We start from the raw sequence: 13,569 nt of genomic DNA, 5'->3' as shown, positions 1-13,569 counted from the left end.
TTATATAATATGAGAGTAGCAGACGAGCATGCAGTCCACCTGATGGTAAGTGGGTACTGCCGCCCATGGACATCTGTAATCAACCCCAGATAGGATTAGATATTCCTACCTGAGGTCGGCCACAGATGCGCCGCTACCCCTGAGGACTAAGCTGGAACGCCTCGGAAAAGTCTATCTCCCTTACCACACCCTTCAAACCGGAACACAGCAGCGCCTAACACTGCTGTTATTAGGTAGAAATAGGTGTGGCGGTGGTGCCGCCGGAGTCGAACCACAAAGGGTTCTACCACCTTCCAAAGAGTCTTAGAGTATTATTATTTTTGTTATCTGTTTATATTATAGATGCAGTTAAGTATTTGTGTTCCTTAAAGGAAAATTGAATATTTTATATTGAATACGAATGATATCATCGCCATTGTCTTCAAACGAGCACACAGCAACACTAATACTGTAATACTATAAAAAAATAAGTACTTAAATAACAACGAACGTAGAAATTGAGTTAAAATAAGTTTTACGTTTAATGTTTTCTCGACAAATTTGAAGCGTGCTTTATACTTTACCTAGATACCCAATAGTTTACACTTTACACAAAGTGGTGTTATCACGTTCGGTTTAATGCAATCTTATGATATCAAGCGATTATCCATTCATTCTAGTTTTCTGTTCATCATAAAAGAGAATTATACCAAACAAGTTGCGTGTGAAAATCATGACCTAGTTAGATGGTGCCAAATGCCTACGTGCTAAATAGATAAGTTGAGGTGTAAATTGTGCTGTACTCAAGCATAAAAAATTGTTATCGCGAAGTTTTAGTTGATAATCCAGCTGATGTTAAGTAACCAGTGCCGCCGATGGATGTCTATAATTAACCCCAGATAAAATCAGTCTTACATGAGATTGGCTGCAGATTCGTTGCCTGAGGTAAGTATGTCTCCCCTACCATACCTTTCGAACCAAAACACAGAATCGATTAACACTGCTATTGTTAGCCAGAAATAGAAGTGGTGGTAGTGAAAGTAGTACTAGATACTAATACTATAATCTACGTTAAAATTTAAGCCTTACTACAAAGCTTGCATAATGCATAGCCCTGCGCCTTGTGTAGAGCTTAACCAATTTACGACGTTAAACAATGTTCACTTTGATTGGGAAGTCCACGCTTCCACGCTTAAGACGATAAGCCATCAGTTCTGGTTATCTTTAGCTAGCAGTAGTTAAACCACGTCAGAGGTTTTAGACAGTTTCTAAACATCCGACACATTGATTGGTCATTGTCTCATACCTTCCTCCAGCAATAGACATAAGATTTGCGTCGTAGAGTACGCAGCTACTAGTCTGTTAAGAGAGGAGACCTGTGCCAGGCAGTGAAACAGAGAAATGGTTATAACCATTACTTAGTAAAATACGAGTTATCTTTCTTGCCACTATAACTTTACGATTAAGAAAACACTCACCACAGTAATAAAACAATATTTACCGGTTGATTTATATTTTAAGGGCAATAACATCTAACACATTTGACACATTTCGCGTGCGGCCATGTAGGGGAATCGATATCGCATTTAATGATTCAGAACCGAACCGTTACTGCGCGGAACGGTGCATTTTAATTTAGCTTTACATATTATTAAAAGGTGATTCATGTAATTTTGAACTTTGTATATCTATGTATTGATGATATCTGTGTGTATCACGAATGACTGCAATGCTGTTTTTGTGCCCCACTGCTCGGTACGCGTCTCTCCCACGGAAGGAGAGAGCGCAGTCAACTCTGCTCCAATGGATTCTGGTTTGTGGCCAACCTGTGTTGAATGTCGTGCAAGCTGCCTATGAGAACTTTTATAAGGCTTAACGACTACTATCGAATGATATTTATCGGGATCGACTACTTAACGTGCCTCCCGAAGCATGGAAGCATTCCTGACGTTGCTTAACTTTGTAGATCGCTGACTTCTACTCAACTCATGGGACTATTTTTCCAAAAAAAATTGTGGGATATACTGATTGATAGGACATAATAATATGATGTAATTTCTATTTTAAAAAATGTGTGCTACAGAACACCGAAATCTGACAAAATTCAAATCAAGAGTAGATTGGGTTACTAACAGAAAAAATCCGTGTTCAGCACGTATAAAGTACCTATTATCATCTGTTGCGGCCTTAACCGTGGCCGTGACACGACGGTAATTGAATACCAATTCGCAGGTGAATAAATATTACGGAAATGTTTGTAAACAAAAAGTGTGTTACTTACGAGTAGGTACGTTATTGGATAACAATCAACTGAACTACTTTTAATATAAAACAACATGATTTTTTTACATACCAATAACAATATTTACAGAAATTCATTCTTAATGAATGAATTTCTGTCTTCTCTTCTTATCAGAAGTTAAAGAATTAGGACGTACTCGGATATTACAAGAGTCACGTCTTTTTATAAACAGTGTTATAATATTAATTTACGAATATGTGTAACCTTTAGTTTTTTAAATAAACATTGGCATTTAGAATTAGATATTTTTTCCCCGGTGTAAAAACAGTGCCTATTTATTTTAACTAACCACCTACTTTAGAGAAACAGCAACTTATAGTAAGAAATCTATATAAAAAATATATCATATTTTTTCATTTTAATCCATTTTGGTTCCTTCGTTGATTGCGTAAAATAAATGTTTAATTAACGTATTGTTACGAGTAAGAAGCAAATATCTATAAATTACCAGTAACAAACTCAAGCTAAAAATGTTCTCATAATACATTCTAAGCAGAGTTCAGGAAAGATTTAATAAATCTGCCGAAGAGGAAAGCAAAATCTTCGTTACTGTGTTGCATCTCTAATCAGTTTACAACTCAGATCCTTATGTTCAGACTTCCTTTGAACATTAAATTTAGTTTAGATTTCTTTGAATTTTGGTATTTAACATTGTTAAAAAACGTAAAAAGATATAAAGTACTTACATTTTATAAATATTAAGACTAAGACTAGTGTTGTAATCGTAAGCACCTTTTTGTTGTTTTTTTTTTTTTTTTTTGTTGACGAGGGGGAAACTTTCAAAAGGTACCCGACGCCTTGGGAGTGACGCCGGGTTATGTGGGATTTTTACCGCACTAAAACCCCCCCGGTGGCCGTCCTCAGCGTTTGGTGGAGAACTCTGGTATCTCCAACGGAACACAACCGGAGTCCTCCTAACGCGATCCCCTCTATCGGGCTCTGCCCTGGGGAGGGCAATTTACGTTCCTCTCACATCCCCAATCGTAAGCACCTACCAAACAAAGAAAAAAATCCAGTTGATATTCAAAAGATTATGTTATGAAACAAAAAATGACATTCATTAAATCGTCGAGTTATTCACATTCAGTTTATTAGTTGCAAACACAAATAATGTTAGTAAAAATCTTGTTTGGATCTGCTATTTTCGAGATATTTACTTTTTAAAAGGTGCAAGTTTTTAAACGTGTGGATTTCCTTACGCCGTTTCTTCTCCTTTACGAATCACCTTCCGAAGCGGTGGTGGCATGTTGACGTTCGTTTAAACACTTGAATTTGAGAAAATTCGTGAATTAATTTGGTGTAAGACAATGCATACCTTTTAAACAATATCATACTAGTTCTTGCCCGCGGCTTCGCCCGCGTTTAAACGAAAATAATATAACATACTAACATTCATAAAAGTAAAAATTAGTACCTTAACTTTACTTAATCTTTAGATTATCACTTGATCAAATGCATAGTTCTAATTCTTACTAATATCGATTAAAATAATCGATGTTTAGGGTCCAAAAGATCGATTCTCCGATTAATCGATCTTACATCGCCATCCCTAGTTCCCGTGGGATTTCCGAGATAAAAACTATCCTATGTCCTTTCTCGGGTCTCAGATTATCTTTGTACAAAATTTCATTAAAGTAGGTTCAGTGGTTTGGGCGTGAAGACGAGACAACCAGACAGACAGACAGACAAAGTTACTTTCGGATTTATAATATTAGTAAGAAAGTAAAGATAATTAATATCATCCTACATGTTTGCTACGAATTGTACACGCGTACCTACTCACAACACTCGTATCTGTAAAATATTTTTATTACAACGTAATTTCTTTGCAAATATCTTTAATCGTTACATTTTATCCAAAGTGGCAACAAAAATGCGGTAATCTTAAGTCGGATACACATAACACTCGCATCTGGCTATGAATACATACGAGTACATGCTGATAGCTCAGGCCTTCCGCGTTCCACTTTCGGGCAAAACGAGCTCGCAAGGCTACGGACACTAAGAAGGCGCTTACGTTTAATCGTAAATGACAAAGGAGTAATATTAATAACAAAGAAATAAGAAAATTTTATTATCGATGACGCGAACATTACCTCGATTGAAACCGTTCAAAGATTTTATCCGAATGTGACTAATACGATCACAAAGAACGTTTACTTCGTTAAAATATGTATTTAGATTTTTACGTTTTTTTTTGTTTCTTAATGTATTTTTTTTGTACCTAAATCAAGTAACAATTGTTTCTCACAGCCCGTGCCTGCAATCCAACGTCTTACAAGGTACGAGTACTGTGAAGTAACAAACTAACATATTGAAATAAGAACAGATATCCTAGAAGACCATGTTTAAACGCGTCCCGAGTATATCGTAATACTTTATATTGAGAACCCAGATAATATTATACGTAATTATTAACTACAAGTATTATAATAATTAAGATGTAACAAAGTAGAGTGAAATAAACTTACGGTTAGACCAACCCGATGATGTAGATGTGCTTTCGACGAGAGCTTTAACACGCTTCGGGAGTTAAAACTCAGTAGACACTAATCCATTGTAATTCCATGTGATAATTGTGAGATTAGTAATATTTACAAAATAGCAAACAGAACAATATATTTGGTACTTGGGTCGTCGAGTTTGAAAACATCAATATTATATAGGTACTTGCATTTTTTTGTAATCAGGCAGAGATAGTCACCGTACGAAACAAATGTAGGTAATTCTTGAGCAAATGTGTATTAAAAAACAAAATATGAAGTCAGATTTAAGCATATGGCTGCAATGTTATTGACAAAATAAAACGTATCTTGGTAGAGTTTTTTTACATACATCTACAAAGATTTTGTATGTCTCACCTTTTCTCGGTACAACTACAAAACTATTATTTAAAGGTTGATGAGTAGGTATATTCTTGGTTGATGACAAAAAAAGCAAATAGAATAAAGAAGACACATGCACCAGGAACTATTCTCGGCGGCTCATGGACGCCGTAAATGGAAACTGGCCCTCGAGAGGCCTTGAGAGGAACAAGAAACCATTGAATGTGGCATCTGCTTTTTTGTAAAGCATTTTTTGGACCCTTCGCTATGTTTTGCTGTAGAGGATGAGATGCGAAGTCGTGACTGTTTAATTCAGCGATCAGCGTATATGGAAAGTTGATGGAGTTTTTATAAAAGTTACAATTATATAGATACAATGCGCCTGTGATTAATCTTTTTAAATGTTAAGGAAAAAATTATAAATGTTCATTATATCTTTTATTTCTTTTTTACATTAACTTCACCACAATAATGGGTACCTACATACTCATTCCGAGAATATTATTTGTGTTGTATTAAAAGTATTAAATTATTTTTATTAGGTTATATTGTATGAATAGGTACCTATATAAGCCCATAAAAGTTGTTATTTCAGATTAGTATCCACGATTATTTAAATAAAACGTATTAAGTAGGCACTATAGTTAAGTAGATAAACATTATCAATATTAATATAATTTTTATCATAATATTACAAATTACTCTTAACAAGCATTAACATTTAAATATTCATTAAATAAAATCATAATTATCATGACTACCTCCAGGGTTGGCCACTGTGGGAGCGGTTCGAGTCGACGGAGCACGAGAGGCGGCAGCTACTAGTGGCCAGGCTGCCCCACGTGCGGACGCTGAACGGCGGCGGCGCGGTCACCGCGGAGGAGCGCGACGCCGCCGAGCGTGCCTTCATCAGATACTACATGGAGAAACCGGAGTCTGACAGACCTGATAGGTAAGGAACTTAACATTCATAAAACACAATTGATCGATCAATCTATTAACTAATCCGGCAATAAATCGATCGATCGATCAATTTTTATTACAACTTTTTGAGATTGAGTTATTGATTGAATTTACGAGCACCAATAACCACTTAACATCAGGTGAATATTGCAAACCATGTATAGTCTAATAGTCTCTATTATTCGGATCTACTGTTGAAGTTAGATTGAATAAAATTCGTCAAATACCTATTCTGTCAAATAACTTTACAAATAATTAATTTTACTACAGCTGCACCAAAGTAGTTTATTAACCTTTATTATTAAAATTAATTTTCTCTTGTTGTTATTATTGTTTGTTATGCAAGAATACAATAATAAAACAGAAAATTTACTAACAATGTCACAAGGTCCTGCGTACTCGTATATGGCATAGACGGTAGGCGGGAAATTCTTGCTAAAACTGATCTGACCCAAATTTCTATATTAAACCAAATGGTAATGAAACAATCAATGTTGCATTCGTTTGTGGGTGGCCGTTGGCGCGAATACGATCTCGCTCATGTGTTTATGTAACTACATATTCGCACACTGAATGCAAACTGTGCTTAAGTAGGCATTACCATAATGTATTGCCTCAGATATATCGTTTATGAGTAAACAGAGTAGATCGTTAGATCACAGTGAAAATATAGATTTACCTACCATCTACATGTAAGTTTTGTTTGAAGAGACGAGTGAAACGTTCTGTACGTCTGAACTCAAAAATAAGTACCTAATAAAATTAACTTATTACTGACATATACATAGAATTGAGAATAAATTTTAAATTATGTCTTGGCTGGTCTTATAAACCACAATATTTATATAGGGCATGCATGTATAGTAAACCATACTGGGTTCGTAATCATAATTTATTTTCACCTCTTCCTCCAATTAAGGAAGTGTCATTTCAAAATTTCTGAGCTTTTCATTTGCTTGTTTAAATACGCAACATGTAGGTAGTTTTAATACCTACCTATATTTACGTTAACGCAATGATACAGTATATTAAAAATACAAATAATTATGCTTTCAAAATAATAATAACAACAAATTAATAATTATAATGCGAATACAACGTGTCCTTACCAATTAAGCGCAGCGTTTACACACTTGTAATTGTTGTTCAAGTTAGGAGACGGATATTTTGTAACCAAAGGTCTATAGGAATATTTATAAGAGAATCATGTATTGTTGCAGGTACTGGGAGCTGGTTGGCGTACACGGCAAGCTGGACCCGCTGGTGTCAGTCGACCTGCGGCCGGAGAAGCGGGTGCAGATCACCTTCACCTGCGGGGATACAAGTGAAGTGCGAACCATCGATGTTTACAGGTAATGTACATTTTTATCTATAAGAGTCACTGTCTCTACAAATCTGTAGCTCTTTTTTTATTTTTTTTTTATAATATAAGGGTAGCAGACGAGCATGCATTCCACCTGATGGTAAGTGGCTGCCGCCGCCCATGGACATCTGTAATCAACCCCAGATAGGATTAGATATTCCTACCTGAGGTCAGCCACAGATGCGCTGCTACCCCTGAGGACTAAGCTGGAACGCCTCGGAAAGGTCTGTCTCCCTTACCACACCCTTCAAACCGGAACACAGCAGCGCCTAACACTGCTGTTATTAGGTAGAAATAGGTGTGGCGGTGGTGCCGCCGGAGTCGAACCATAAAGGGTTCTTCCACCTTCGTGCTACTCCCAAATTGGACAAATGTTTTTTTTTTAATTACCATAGGCGCCATGCCAGCTCGTAGTCGACTAGATGTTACGTGTTCACTATCATCTATGACGTGGCCAAAATAAAACAGTACTTCAGACAATACAACAAATGATGAAACCTTGAAGGCAAAAGTTCTAAAACAATTAATTATAATTCTTGTTTTTTTTTTGTATTTCAGAACTGTATCAGACTTAAAGTCGCGATTAGAGCGACTAGCTGGCTTTCCTGCTTCCAAGATGAGGCTCTTCTACGTCGACCAAGAGCTTCGAGACTCGCAGGTAATAACCTCAACCAATTTTATAAACATCTCGCATTTCTTCCAATTTCATAATTTAACCAATATTAATACGTATTCTCCAAGTGAAAGCTCATATCAGTATTTAAAGACACTTTTACACATTTCAGACATGTTATTTTTTTTTCTTTTTATGGAAAACTAATATATAATATAACGTTGTTGTATGTTGCATAAAATCATCCTAATTGTTAATGCTATGCCCTTTTAAAACTTGAAAACTATATTAAGGATAATCATGTAGATATTCATTTCATTCATGGTTAACGTTCGCTCAATCATAAGTTCACGAGATTAACACAAACATGATAACGTTTTTAACTTTATGATTTATTTCTGAAGCCTTTCCAGGGTCCTGAGGAGATGAAGTACCCAACAAAGCAGCTTTACTCCTACAACATCAGATCCGGGGACGAAATCATCATAGACTCCAAACTGAAGCACTCTATATCTGCAAATTCTACTGCTTGAGATAATGGGATATATGGTCTTGGTCTATGGTTACCGAAGTGCCACAACTACCCAACTAAAGAATGATATTAATTGCCAACTTGAAATGATTCGTTATGATATCCGGTTCTCATATTTCTATTGTTTAATATCTAAAAATAATTTATATCACGGCGTGCGTAAATGGACGTTTTACGCACGCTTCGCGTGCGCAAAACCCCCATTTCCGACCCCGTAATATAAAATTTTATACAACACGCGGACGAAAAATGTTTTTCTGACTCGTGTGATTGCAGTCCTCGCCTGCGGCTCGGCCTGCAAACTCACACTTGTCAGAAAAAAAATTTTCGTCCTCGTATTTTAATGTACTAATACTATTGGCTCTATTTAAAATGTTACACAAAATTATTCAAGGAAGAAATATGAAAAACTGTATTCCATATAATTCAAACGATATTCTAAAATTTATGACCAAAAATGCCATTCAAAATGTTGTAACGATTTTTTTACGATTTAGTGTAACATGTATATGTATGCAATTAATGTGTTTTGTTAATGTTACGTACCTACTAACGCGATTGTATGGAGAGACTGAGGGACTTGTTTTAATTTGCTATATCTTTTCGTATGTGTAATTCAAGAAATTATAAGTACAATCTTAACTAATTTCTTACACATTTACGACGAATGACTAAATAAATTAAGTACTGTTTATCTAACTTCCTCACCCTCATTCCATACGTATACGCCTTACTAACAATTGATGTCAATACTGGTGGTTTTTGTCTAAGAATAATGTCTGTTACATCTGAATGGTATATTTAATCATTCGTTCATCTATCACAATGTGTTGTAGTAGAATAATTACAAATGTTTTAATTATTAAATGGATATTGTAAACTTCAAAGGTTGTCACAAAGCATTTAGTTTTAAGTTCCGTCACGAGCTAAAAGCTTGTTCGAAATAAATAATTTTAAGTTTTTTGTTTAAAAGATGCACAACACATCACTCTGCCAGAACCGAATTATGAAATTTGAATATGATGCTGATAAAATAATTGGATGTTACATTTTTATTTGCAATAAGCAACTGTGATAATTAAATATAGTTAATTGAATAAACTAAACCCGATTATGAACTACTTATCGTGACTGTATTGTGATTATTGCAATGTATTATTTTTTTACACGAGTCCGGGTGTATTATATTATAATGTACACCAATTGCATGAATCATTAGATGTTGTAAATGTGCTTATTAATTAACAAGTAAAGTGATATTAACTGCCATTTTACTAAATATGGGTATACCACTAGTGTTATCAATAAAATATTTGAATTATATAAACTTTTATCAATACCCATTACAAATATCTAGTGATTAATAAAAATTTGGCAAATGTGCTACTAGTTTTATATTTCGTAAATTGCAAATTGTCGTTTTCTAAATATTAGCTAGATTTAATTATTTTAACTTGCCCTAACATTTTGTTTTTGTATGTATATAAATAGATGCAGTTATTTAGCAATGCCCTGGATGTATATAGAATTTGTCACATTTTCACTTTTTATAAAATGACATACTTATGTCTAAAAACCAAAATGTCTTAAATATCATTTAAGATATATTCAACCAAAGTGAAAAATATGTGCAAAAATTAATGATGGCAGTTTCTTAATTAAAATAGCTGTAATCCGAAACTGTTCCACAACAACATGACCTGTTTTATTTATAGACTCATAACTAGTTCCAATAAAAATACAATGAAAAATTAAACTTTGTTTTATTTTACAACAGCCCATTAATTAAAAGATTTATTTAGAAACATACAGTGGTTTTCCATAAACAGCTAGCATGGCATTTTGTACTTGCTCTGAAACATGATCATATACTTTAGTCCACATTTGATCATTTATTTCTCTTGTTCTCCTCCTTATAAAATTTAACAATATGTATACCTTATCTATATTTTTATTCACAACCATTGTTTGCATATAATTTGCAATCAAATCAATGTCACATTGCTTTGGCACTTGTCCACTATCTAACCATGCCATTAGGAGTTCTCGGACTTTGTCCCATGGCAAACCCAATAAACCCTGTGGCCTACCTTCTACAATATGTTTCGCGGGCATCTCTTCTTGTCTAACTTTCACAGACACTGCCACTTCTGGGTTCTTTGAAGGTACATAAAGTTCCTGTTTAACAATAGATTCTTTACATTCAGTCCTATCAACCAAATCTTGTCCATATAAAAATTTATTCATCAGATTTTTGGATGCAGATTTCATTGTTTTTGAGCTTTTGGGAGGTCTTCCACGTTTCTTTCCTGGTGATTTTGTTGATCCAAGGACAGGTGACTTTTTACACGGTGATAAAGGTTTGACTTTCTTTGGTGTAACTGGCCTTAATTTTACTGGAATTGAAGTTTTACTCTGATCAGGTAAATGTCCTGTATGTGATTGGTCAGTCTTTTCTTTGCTCTCTGTTTTTACAATTTTAGTATTAGACAAAAACTTTGTTAATGCACCTTTTGTAGGTTTACTATTTAAAGATTCCAACTTTGTAACTTGGATTCCAATACCCCTTATTTCCTTTGGATCAATATTTTGCTTTTTACAGAGAGTAATAACTTCCTTAGATATTACATCAGCATCATTTGTTGCACAACTTAAGTTTGTGGATTTGTTAATAATGTTACAAAAGCCATGTCCCATAAATTTCGCAGTCTCTACTGGTGCATCCTCAGCCCTAACCATAAGTTTCAATGTTATGCATTTGCCTAAAACTTTGAATTGTTGCATTCTAGAATGAACTTCAGCTGATAATTGTTTCAAAAACTCTATACATTGGTCATTATTTTCAAACCGAATGCCATAATTTACTTCGGCTGACACTGACTTTCTAACAGTATAAAATGACAAAGGATTTAAATCTCGCCCACGACATTGATCAAAAAGTTGTACACCTGTTTTATTGCCAAAATGTTGTTTTAAAGATGCCAAAGTTAAACTTTGCAAGGATCCACAAGTTTGATGACCCAAGGATTCCAATTTTTGTGATATTTGTCTACCCACTCCTGGCAAATCTTTTAATTTTATGTCAAATATAAAATCTTCTACCAGATCTTCAGTAAGAAAAAATTGGCCATCTGGTTTAGCTTTCTTTGTTGCAAGTCTGGCTTGTAAACGATTTCCTCCAAACCCTGTTGAACACGGGCAACCTGTCTTGTTCTTGATTTCCTCTCTTAGCGCAGTTGCAAAATCTGAAGCACTAATTTTTAAGTTGTCTAGAAGTTCTGTGCAATCAACATACATCTCATCACAAGAAACTGCCTCAATATTTAAGGTGTACTGTGCTATTGTATTGTATAAAGTATATGCAACTTCTTTATAGCCCTCAAAGTCATAGGGTATGGTTTGCAAGTCTGGACACAACCTTAAAGCCGCACCCATGAACATCCCATTACCAATGCCTTTCGCTCTGGCTTCATATGAACAAGATGCTATTTCACTCATAGATCCATATTTGTCATCTTCATCGGCTATGTTATCAACTCTGGATTCAAATTCCACTTCGTCTTCAGGAACCCCTGTAGCTTTTCCAATTTTTCTTGCCTGCTTTTGCTTATAAAGGTTAAATTCAGTTGATCTGTCAACGCCAGGTCTCTTAGGCCTTGGTTGCCCACCTTTTGAATGTGTTACAGCAACAGGCTTGCCTCTAAGTTCAGGCCTCTTCCGCAAACCAACAGATACGAAAAAACAATCCATGTCAATGTGCATTATAGTTTTACCCCTCTCAAATTTTAATTGGTTTAGATTTCTGACAGTGTTTAAGTCTAATATTTTTTCTCTCAAATGTTCCCTGGCTGGGAATTTGAAATTGCTGGACTCTCGCAATTCATTTATGTGTTGTTTAAAGCAGGCACCGAGTTGTGAAATGTGATGTAATCTTGAGTTATTATAGAACTCTGATATGAAGTTGGGGTCTACTGCTGTCTTAACACTGTGATCAGATTTCTTTACGTCATCTAATCTACTGTGGCTATTTTCAATTTTACTAAGAACTTCACTATTATTATAGGGTAACTGACAGTTATTATCACTGAAACTCACATCTGTATCAATTTTTAAGGTTGGTGACACTTTTCCTTTAACTAATATGGGTGAACTATTATTTAACCCTTCATTTTTAATGTTTAAATCCTGACACTTTGTCTCATTTACTGTGGAATTCTCACTTTTATTTACTGTGTTAAAATGAAGTCTCGGTTGAGTTCTTGAGTTTCTATACAACAAATAATCTCTATAATCCAGCAAACGGTTAGAAGAAATACTATCGGTTATCCATTCTGGCTTCACTACTTTGACTAGCGACATATTCTTAACTTTAGTGTCGGGCAAATTAGATGCAATTATGAAGTCGTCACTTCTTTGATATGTATGATATACTCCACCATGCCGGGACATTAACTCTTTTAATTCGTCGGCAGAAGGATTTGTAAATCCATTAACGTAAATACTAACTCCACTAAAAATATTACTTAACTTCGGTTCATCTTTTCGAGAAGAGAATTGCTCTTCTAGTTTTGCAATTTTTGCTTGCATATACCCACCCCATGCTTCAAATCCATTATCGGGAAAATCTCCTTTTCTTTGCATTATTCCTTTAAAATAAAATCAAGTACAAACTAATAATAACAAAGACAAATAAAAAACATTATTTTGCTAAATTTTCCCGCCGCTATTTGACGGCAAAAATTGAAATGCAAAACTGATATGTCAGAATTGACAAACTTCAAAGTCAAATTAAATATTCAATTTGTTCTCATTGTCCATTTTTGAAAATTATTTCACTAATTTAAATTCCCATTTTTATATTCTAGAAAGGCATATCTTTCTTATATTAGATAGTCAAATGTACAAATTGTTTAATTATTTAATATAAAAAGAGCAATCATAAGGCTGTATGTAAATTATTCACACTCTATTGTTATTTAAAAAAAAGAATTT

The 13,569-nt window shown here is 34.6% G+C and overlaps 2 protein-coding genes across 3 annotated transcripts in view; one reads left to right on the top strand and one right to left on the bottom strand.

The window, feature by feature from the left end:
• The window catches only part of mlt (tubulin folding cofactor E like protein mlt), a 28,275-nt gene extending 19,555 nt beyond the window's left edge, over positions 1-8,720 (top strand). Inside the window, exons 4-7 of one of the 2 annotated variants that reach the window (XM_073074321.1) lie at positions 5,874-6,058; positions 7,290-7,421; positions 7,991-8,090; positions 8,459-8,720. In XM_073074321.1, the coding sequence (XP_072930422.1) occupies positions 5,874-6,058; positions 7,290-7,421; positions 7,991-8,090; positions 8,459-8,578 (537 nt within the window). In that variant the 3' untranslated portion in view covers positions 8,579-8,720. Of the gene's footprint in view, positions 1-5,873; positions 6,059-7,289; positions 7,422-7,990; positions 8,091-8,449 lie in introns of both variants that reach the window. The other variant, XM_073074314.1, reaches the window with a different exon arrangement.
• A 1,603-nt stretch (positions 8,721-10,323) lies between these two features.
• Positions 10,324-13,317, bottom strand: Rev1 (Rev1 DNA directed polymerase). The gene has a single exon (XM_073074303.1). The coding sequence runs from the start codon at positions 13,216-13,218 to the stop codon at positions 10,372-10,374; it is 2,847 nt and encodes a 948-aa protein (XP_072930404.1). The 5' UTR covers positions 13,219-13,317; the 3' UTR covers positions 10,324-10,371.
• Positions 13,318-13,569: the final 252 nt, after the last annotated feature.

Source organism: Epargyreus clarus, unplaced genomic scaffold (assembly GCF_041222505.1).
Source record: "Epargyreus clarus isolate Ecla_fem2 unplaced genomic scaffold, WU_Ecla_fem_2.2 ptg000001l, whole genome shotgun sequence".
In the NCBI taxonomy this organism is placed as follows: domain Eukaryota; kingdom Metazoa; phylum Arthropoda; class Insecta; order Lepidoptera; family Hesperiidae; genus Epargyreus; species Epargyreus clarus.
The sequence above is the reverse complement of the archived record's forward strand: the minus strand, read 5'-3'. Positions and strand labels throughout refer to the sequence as shown.

Coding starts and splice junctions, on each gene's coding strand:
- Rev1 (XM_073074303.1), bottom strand. CDS start 13,218: ATGCAAAGAAAAGGAGATTTTCCCGATAATGGATTTGAAGCATGGGGT.